General features: G+C 47.8%; 2 protein-coding genes across 2 annotated transcripts in view; one reads left to right on the forward strand and one right to left on the reverse strand.

Moving 5' to 3' along the window:
• The first annotated feature begins 208 nt into the window (after positions 1-208).
• Positions 209-1,766, forward strand: RPL32 (ribosomal protein L32). The gene is made up of 3 exons (XM_009700936.1): positions 209-492; positions 750-931; positions 1,584-1,766. The coding sequence occupies exons 1-3, from the start codon at positions 262-264 to the stop codon at positions 1,711-1,713; spliced, it is 543 nt and encodes a 180-aa protein (XP_009699238.1). The 5' UTR covers positions 209-261; the 3' UTR covers positions 1,714-1,766.
• A 1,440-nt stretch (positions 1,767-3,206) lies between these two features.
• The window catches only part of CAND2 (cullin-associated and neddylation-dissociated 2 (putative)), an 18,011-nt gene continuing 13,195 nt past the window's right edge, over positions 3,207-8,022 (reverse strand). The window contains exons 9-14 of the mRNA XM_009700937.1: positions 6,139-7,644; positions 5,689-5,784; positions 4,822-4,991; positions 4,537-4,701; positions 3,673-3,780; positions 3,207-3,434 (exon numbers count right to left, since the gene is read on the reverse strand). Of these exons, the coding sequence (XP_009699239.1) occupies positions 3,207-3,434; positions 3,673-3,780; positions 4,537-4,701; positions 4,822-4,991; positions 5,689-5,784; positions 6,139-7,644 (2,273 nt within the window). The remainder of the gene's footprint in view (positions 3,435-3,672; positions 3,781-4,536; positions 4,702-4,821; positions 4,992-5,688; positions 5,785-6,138; positions 7,645-8,022) is intronic.

The following is an 8,022-nucleotide window of genomic DNA, read 5'->3' on the forward strand; positions in this document are numbered from 1 at the left end:
CTGCAGGAGGTTTGTGTTGGGTCCCGGTCACTTGTAATCTTTAAGAACAATATTTCTGCTTCTGCCAGTCTGCACTGCAGAAGTGTGATACTTTGGAGTTGGAAGGGCTTTTAAGTTGTTAGGGCAGGAGAATAACGGGTGGGGAACGTAAATGCGGCTGTGGAAGTTGTCTGAACAACGCGTGACCTCCCAGGATCGCATCTGGAGAGCTCTCAGTGCTCTTCCAGCTTCGGAGACAGGAGGGAGAGACACTGCAGAGGAATGCCCATTCCCTCGCTAGCCTCTGAAGTGGCCAGTGAGCGGAAGATAGTCTGCTACACGTGCTGTCTGCGGAATAACACATCGGCTTTGTGTCGCGTTTCCCGTCTCACAGTAGTTCTGTTTACCTTAGAGACCATGCCTGCCCTCAGACCTCTCGTGAAACCTAAAATCGTCAAGAAGAGGACCAAGAAGTTCATCCGCCATCAGTCTGATCGCTATGTCAAAATCAAGGTAAAAAGTCATTGGAAGTTCATTAGAAAACTAATTCTGGGACAGTCAAGACATGATTGCCCTTAGGGTGAATTGGGTGGCCTTGATGGTGAACTAAAGCATAAAAGGTCAGTGTTGAAACAGCGGGCCCTGCTGTAACAGCCTGGCACAGTGGATCTTTTTGGAGATTGGTTTTGGCTAGAGCTGTTACTTTGAGGCGGGCGTTTTCAGACTGATCTCATTTTGTAACTGTTAAAATATTTTCTGCGTTTCTTCAGCGTAACTGGCGTAAACCCAGAGGTATCGATAACAGAGTTCGCCGGCGGTTCAAGGGTCAGATCCTGATGCCCAACATTGGCTATGGCAGCAATAAGAAGACGAAGCACATGCTGCCCACGGGGTTCAGGAAGTTCCTGGTCCACAATGTGAAAGAGTTGGAAGTGCTTATGATGAGCAACAAGTAAGTCTGGAGAGCCTGTGTGCTCCCTGCCTTGTGCAGAGCCGTCACTGACAGCTCTGCTGCCTGCACCGGGGCCGTGCGCTGCCTGTCCCCCAACAGCGCTGGGTCGGGAGATGAACAGGCAACGCAGTTGGGTGAGACATGCGGGAGATGAGGGAAGTTCTTGCCTTTAAGAGTACGAAGGTGGTCTTGGTTTCCTTAGTGCTGCTGGTGGGAGGGCACAGGGGCTGGCAAACTCGTACTTTTGGCAAAAATAGGACATGATAGGGGTGGTAAACAGCGCTGTACGTACATCACTTTGACAAAATAGCAATCAATCAGATGCAGGCCTGAATCTACTTGTAGCACTTTCTTTCACAACAAAGTAATAAGAGTAATAATTAATGCCATGGAAAAACTACCTCTTACTGGCTCTTTGTTTGCAAGAACAAAAGTGGAAGCGTCGAGCTGTTCTGGGGGTGAGCTCCTGCTTCAGGCCAGAACGGGTCTGGCTTGGCGATGGCAGTTGTATGGGTCAGGTTCAGCTCTTGTGCAGTGATGCTTCTGCTCTGCTGCGTCTGAGCGCTGCTGGCGGGGTGGCTCTGCGGTGCTTTGCCTGGGTTGCTGTCAGGGCTGTTGGAGCCAAGCCTGATGTGCCGCCTGTTTCCGACAGGTCATACTGCGCAGAGATTGCTCACAACGTGTCTTCTAAGAACCGGAAGATAATCGTGGAGAGAGCTGCTCAGCTCGCCATCAAGATCACCAATCCCAACGCCAGACTGCGCAGTGAGGAGAACGAATAAACTGGCTTCTACATCACAGATGTATTTAATAAAGTGTAAAACCAAACTCCAGTGGATGTTTTGAATGGCCAAAGGGAAAGACTTTGGCTTGGTGGCTGTGTGCAGGGGGGGCAGCAGCACACAGTGGGGCAGCTCCAGTGCAACCACTGCCTGAGCCCAGCTGTCCAAGGGTGGACTCAGCAGCAGCGATTTGCAGCGTTGCTCTGATAGCTAATGAATTCAGGAGTGCATGCAGCTTCACAAGTATATTTTTATTTTTCATACCACTCAAACAGAGTGGATGTTCTTTCACACTGCACGGTAAATATTTTTCACATCAACCACTCTGTCAGAAGAGGAGAAATGAAAGCTTACTACAGCTCCATGGCTACAAGAAATGTGTCATAGTGGCCTTGTTTGCTAATTTGCTCTTACATCCTCTCTGTCTCTTAAGGCTTTTTTTTCCCCTATGCAAAGCAGGATTTGAACACAACAGCCACTATTGAGGAAGTTTTCAAATGACAGACGGGTTAGGGTGGGCTGCTTGTGTGCTTGCACCTCTAGCTAGTGACTTTCACCTCTGTTGCTCTGGGACACTAAAATACGGAATACCAGCGTTCCTGCAATTGGCTGCTGCTGTTCGGTGACCAGAGTTCAGTGTTGATCAGTGCCTTGGTGGCTGGCTGCTCAACACAAACTCCGAGCTGCTCGAAGGGGGGAAAAAGGTAAGCCAGCGTTAAATGCAAAGACAAGCTTACTGTAACGCAATCAAGTAATCACCTCTTTCGGAAGACGGCTGGTTGAGGTATTTTGCAGGCAAAAAATGTAAAAACGGAAGTCGAGCTGGATAGCTTCGTCTTGCCCAAACACTGCAGAAACACTGAACTTTCTCAGTTCACCTGTTTTGTGAATTGAGCCCCAGGTGGAAAGCCTGGGGAGTCCAGGTTATGAAGTACGTCTGCTCAGCTCCTGCGGCTTGGCTAATGCCAGTCTCTTTCTGAAACAGGGCCTATGGTTATGATGCTCATCACTAAAGACATGATTTCTAGTTTTTAGCTATGTTATTTAGTGAAATAATATAAATACATTCTTCAGGCAATTTGGGGTAGAAAGTGCATGTGCAGTGGTTAAAAAAACAAACTCTTTCTTTGTACTGCAGTAAGGAAGTACTTCAAGAAGTAGTTTCCATTTTTCAGGGAACTATGCTCAACTTCAATTGCTTTGTACGCCCCTTAAAAACTCACTGAAAGATTAGAAAACTCTTCTTGCAACCCCTCCCCTACATAAGGACACATTTCCCTCGTCTCGCGTATCTTGTTACGATTCAGCACGGTGTCTGATGCTTGCAAGTGCAGCTGGAACCAGACTTTTTCTCCTATTGGCACCCAGTGACTTGCACGTCGCTGTTGCAGTAGAGACCAGCTCGATGATGTTCTTGGCCCGTCTGTGGCATCTCCGTTCGGTTAATGCATTGCGAGGGTGGGAAGGTGGCGGAGTAAACGGGCAGCTCTTGCTTAGCTCATGTCCATTGACTCTGAGGTGGGTAGGGAAGCAGAATCTTTCTGAATGCTCTCAAAAAGTGATGCCATTTCAGGATTGGATCTGATCTGAGATGAAAACTCAGCCATCACTGGACTTTTCTCTACTTCAGGGATGGTCAGGAGAGCAGCTACTGCTCTCATGGCAGATCGCTTCAGTTCATCCTGCTTCTCAAACTCCTGTTTCACAGAACCAGCTTTTACCTACAAATCCAAAGCACCATTTTTAGTTGGCATTTAGAAAAGAGAGTACAGGCACAAAGAATTAGGCACAAAGAATTGGACACACCAGCAAAGACAGAAACAAGCAGATTATTTTCCACCTGGAAGAGTGCGGGGAGCGGGCTGCTCAGAAGCAGGGACAGAGAAGGCCAACAGCAGAGGTGGCTTCTTTGTGGCAGAACCCACCCCTGGTGCGTTCACGCTCTCTGCCTGATCTTACCTTCGTGGAGCAAGTTGCGCGGAGTGGCTCAATCAGTCGCTCGAGCCGTTGCAGCACGGTGTTGGGACAGAGCGTGGACAGCCGAGCCAACATGATGAAAGTCAGCATCTAGGCAAAGGAGGAAAAGATAAAACAGGCGCTGCTTCACTGCACCCTCCGATCCCCCAGGCTCAGAGCGTGGATCCTCTCTGCTGAAGCCCATGTGGTTGTTTTCCCCATGGTGTCGCACTCTACCCATGCAGTGGTGAGTTTCTTCACGCTTGTGCAAGGGGTTTCAGTGAGAGCTTTGGTTGTGTTAGAAACGCACCCGCTGGCAGCCAACGGGCAAGAGCTGCCCAGCTGGGCTCTGGTCCCCAGTGCGTGTGGTGCCCTGCTCTCGGGTCTCTGTAAAGGGCTGACAGCCTCTGAGAGAAAAGGCAACGTTCAGCACAGGGACTGTGCCGTTGCTGTACCTGTGTCTAAGTGGAAGTCAGTCAAATAATAAGATGAAAAGGATGTACACACTTCCTATTAAGCTATGAGGCCATCAACAATGACATGCTGGATTTTTTTTAATTCGGTGTCACTGGTCACACTGAGCAAGTGACAACCATAAGTTTTAAGGCAGAAGGAACTTATTTTAGACTTTGGTAAATTTCCTATAAAAGCAGCTACACCAGCGTTGCTTTTTCCAGGCCACCGTGGTCAAACTAGAGCTAGACAATAGCAGGTGAAAGGCTGCAGCAGCTGCAGAGACTAGGAAACAGCAGGGCAGGGGCACTCAGTGCTGTGGGGACACACCAGCTCAACGCAAGCCCAGGCCCCCAGAGAATGAATAACAGCAGTGATGTCACCACCCTCCAGCAGTTAAGGCACAGCATTTACCCGAATGTCATAGTGATCCTTCAGTCCTTCCTCCACATGGTTCAGGTACTCATAGATATCCAGTTGGTCAAGGCAGCTTTCCAGCAGTGTATACATGCACTCAAAGGCAGCTTTTCTCACGTCAAGGCCATCATCCACTGTGTGCTTGAATGGCCCCATTTCTACCTTAAGCAAGAAAAACAAAATACAGCTGTCACCTAACGGCAGACAGGGTGACAGCTTCATCTTGGCTTCACACACACTGAGCCACTGCTGCGTTGCAGCTAAGCTGAACTAATGACATACCTCCCGGATGAGTTCCCTTCTGACCTTCGTTTCATTGTACAGGCTGGGGAGAACTGCATTCAGTAAATCTCGGATTAAAGAAGGTTTGTTGTGAGCAGCAGAATTAAACATGGCTAAAGCCACACGTCGAACATTCAGGTCTGGATCCTGAAGAGTTTTTAAGAAGTCACCTGTGGGATAAGAAAACACCAGTCAATCCCGCTGCAGTGTTTTAAAAGTATTTTAAAAGTATATCACAGTGTATTTCAAGGAGCCTGGTTATGAAAGCACTTATGGTAAAATAACTCTAGGGGCACAGTCTAACAGAGACATTTGAGATGCTTCCCCTCCCTTCATTTGGGATATAGTAAATGGAAGAAACATTACTTCCCTGCATCTGGGCATGAAAACAAACCACGATTCTAGCTACATCATCCTAAAGTCAAATCAGAAGCTTTGGTATTCAAGGAAGTTGGGTTTTCTTTTTTTCTTGCTCAGATCTCATCTGCTCAGACTTCTCTGAAACAGAAGGCCCAGTTTTATACAACAGATCTGAGATGTAGGCTCCCTAGACATAATACCTTTCTAATGTAGGTAATATTTTCCAAGATCCTTGTTGTGAGATGCTTGAATCGTAAGTTAAAAGCAGAAGAAGCTTATGCTCCCTAAAAACCTCTGTCACCAATGGAACACGCCCAAAAGCAAGGCATCAGAGCATTTAACAAAGACTCACATGACAGTGTTGCTCTTTAATCCCAAAAGCACAGAAACACAGATAAAAACTAACTGGATTAGGTGAGGTTCACATAGATGTGAAAAACCCTTGAGCTGCTAATGACACCTAACATGTCACGTTCCCAGCTCAGGCTGCTGTTTGTACTAGCCTACCTATGCAGCCTTTCAGGAGAGCATCAATAGGCTGAGGCTGGTCTGCAATTGTGAATTTGATTGCAGTTACCACCGTGCTCCGGGCATGCGGAGAGCCTGCGAGAAAGATGGAAAGAAAAAAAGAGGCAAAATCATTGCTGTAACTGTGTAGTACATACTCTGCTCTTGGTCACATTACACCTGCACTGGCGAGAACAGAGGATTTGTCTTAACCACCTCCTTGTTTAAATCCTGCTCCCACACAATCTCCATGTGCAGTCCCTGTTCCTAACACGCTCCTGCCCCCCGTGCAAACCCGTGCTCCTCTCATCCCCCCTTGCAGAGATCTCTCGTTTCCTTCTTGCCTCTGCAGACTGGCTTTGCTCCCTGTTGTACCCACCAGTAGTTTACAAGAGGACTTTCCAGCAAAAGATAGCATTTCCCCACTCTCCCCATTGCCCTTCCCATTACCTGATGACAGCTGTTTTTTCAACTGGGGCAGCAGCTCAGAAGGATTCACCAAAGTCAGCTTCCCCAAGCATTCAGCCACCACATTGCGCGTCCCTTCCTCTGTGCACTCACAGTGCTTGAAAAGCAGAGCCCAGATATCCTCCACGTAAGGTTTGAGGCCGTTGGCCGGGGAGGAGCTGATGACTTCTTTTAGAGAGTGCAGCAGGAGGTACTGTCTCTTGGGCTGGCTTCCGATCTCTTTCAGCATGAAGGGAAGATACTCCTTAAGATTCCCAACACTGACGTTCCCCAACGCATAGGAAGCCGCAGATTTCACCTCTTCGCTGGGGGAAGTGAATGCTTCCAGGATGACGGTTTTGAGCTCTCTCTGAGCACTGAGGTTCGTGGTGCGCCCCATCTCTGCCAGCGAAAGGAAAGCGAGCACTTTAACAGCAGAGCTGGACTTGGGGTTTTTTACATCCTGGATAAACTGGTTGACTGTCGCAGGGGCTTCCTTTGGGCAGGCTGAGGAAAGGGCTGCCACGCACTTTGCAACAGAGTAATATGCCTGTTTGTGTAACGTCAGCGATGCCCCAGCTGAACCCGAGTTGTAAATTGGAACAGTCAGCTGCTTCATCAGCTCTGAGTAACTCATGGAGGCCGTCTTCGTCAGAACCAGAGCCTGGAAGAAGTCTATGATGGCATTCAGTGCCCCTCCTTGAAGCAAAGGCGAGTGGACAAGCTGAAGGATTTCAGCAAGAACTGAACCGCTGATCTTAGAGATGCATGAGGGATAAACCTTAGCCAAAGTAGTAAGGAACATGATAGCCACCTGGGAAACATGCATGTCATTCTCAGTAATTAAAGCGGGGAGCTCCGTTAGGACAGACTCTATCATGGCAGGCTTGAGGCTGTCACTGTAGTTCTTCACCAGGATGTCCAGAGCAGTCAGAGTGCTCAGTTTCAAGGCACGTTGATTCTTTCTCAAGAAGGAAGCTAGAATGGGGAAACCTTCCCCTAAAATGGGTCTCAAATCTATTTTAAGTGGAGAACTAGCAATTAAGGTTAATGCTTTGACTGTTGTCAATCTGGTGATTTCATTTTTGAGCCTCTCCAGAAATATCTTCAAGGTTGGCTGGAGATCAGTGCTTAAATGGTCTCCCAGATTGTAAATAATTTGTCCCATGCAGGAGATAGCACGCTCTTTCACCTCCTGGTCAATGTCAGCTGCTTTCAGTCGCTTCAGGGTACCAGGGAAAAGGTCCTTCACATAGGGCTTGGCATCAAAAGTGCAAGATTTGTCCAAAGGCCTGATGACTTTCACAAGTTGCTGAGTAACCAGCAGAGCTTCTGAAGTGATCTTATAAAAGGGGTCTCCAATACAGGTCACAACAGGAGGTAACAGGCTTTTGATATGAGGATGAAATACCTCCGGCTGGTGGTTGCAAAGAAGAACGTGAAGGAAAGACAGCGTATCAATCCTCATGTTGGAGGAGCTGGATTTATCAGCCAGGGAGAAAACAATACCTGTGCAGAAGAGACAAGAATGACTGCTGTCTTATTTCATCAAGTGTTTTTTATCACACCTTGCTCCCCCTCAAAGAAGGACACCATTGGAATTGGTTTTCTTTCTTTCCTTTCCCCACCCAAAAGATACACACCATTAGAGAGAGATACTCTCCTTGCTGTCTTTCTGCTTTCCAGGAAGTGGCAATTCAGACATAACTGGTCTTTCTGGCAGTCCTGGATGGCTGGCCATGAAAACTTTTTAAAAAGTTAATTCGAAAAGTCATCCTGGGCTGAGATGAGAAGGGACGGTTAGTCAAGTGCAAATAAGTATGACAAAATGGCATGAAATTAAGACTGGGAAAGCCTGGTCTCAACAACAGGTGCTCCAGGCAGCAG

This window comes from Cariama cristata, unplaced genomic scaffold (genome assembly GCF_000690535.1).
Source record: "Cariama cristata isolate BGI_N322 unplaced genomic scaffold, ASM69053v1 scaffold32115, whole genome shotgun sequence".
NCBI lineage: Eukaryota > Metazoa > Chordata > Aves > Cariamiformes > Cariamidae > Cariama > Cariama cristata.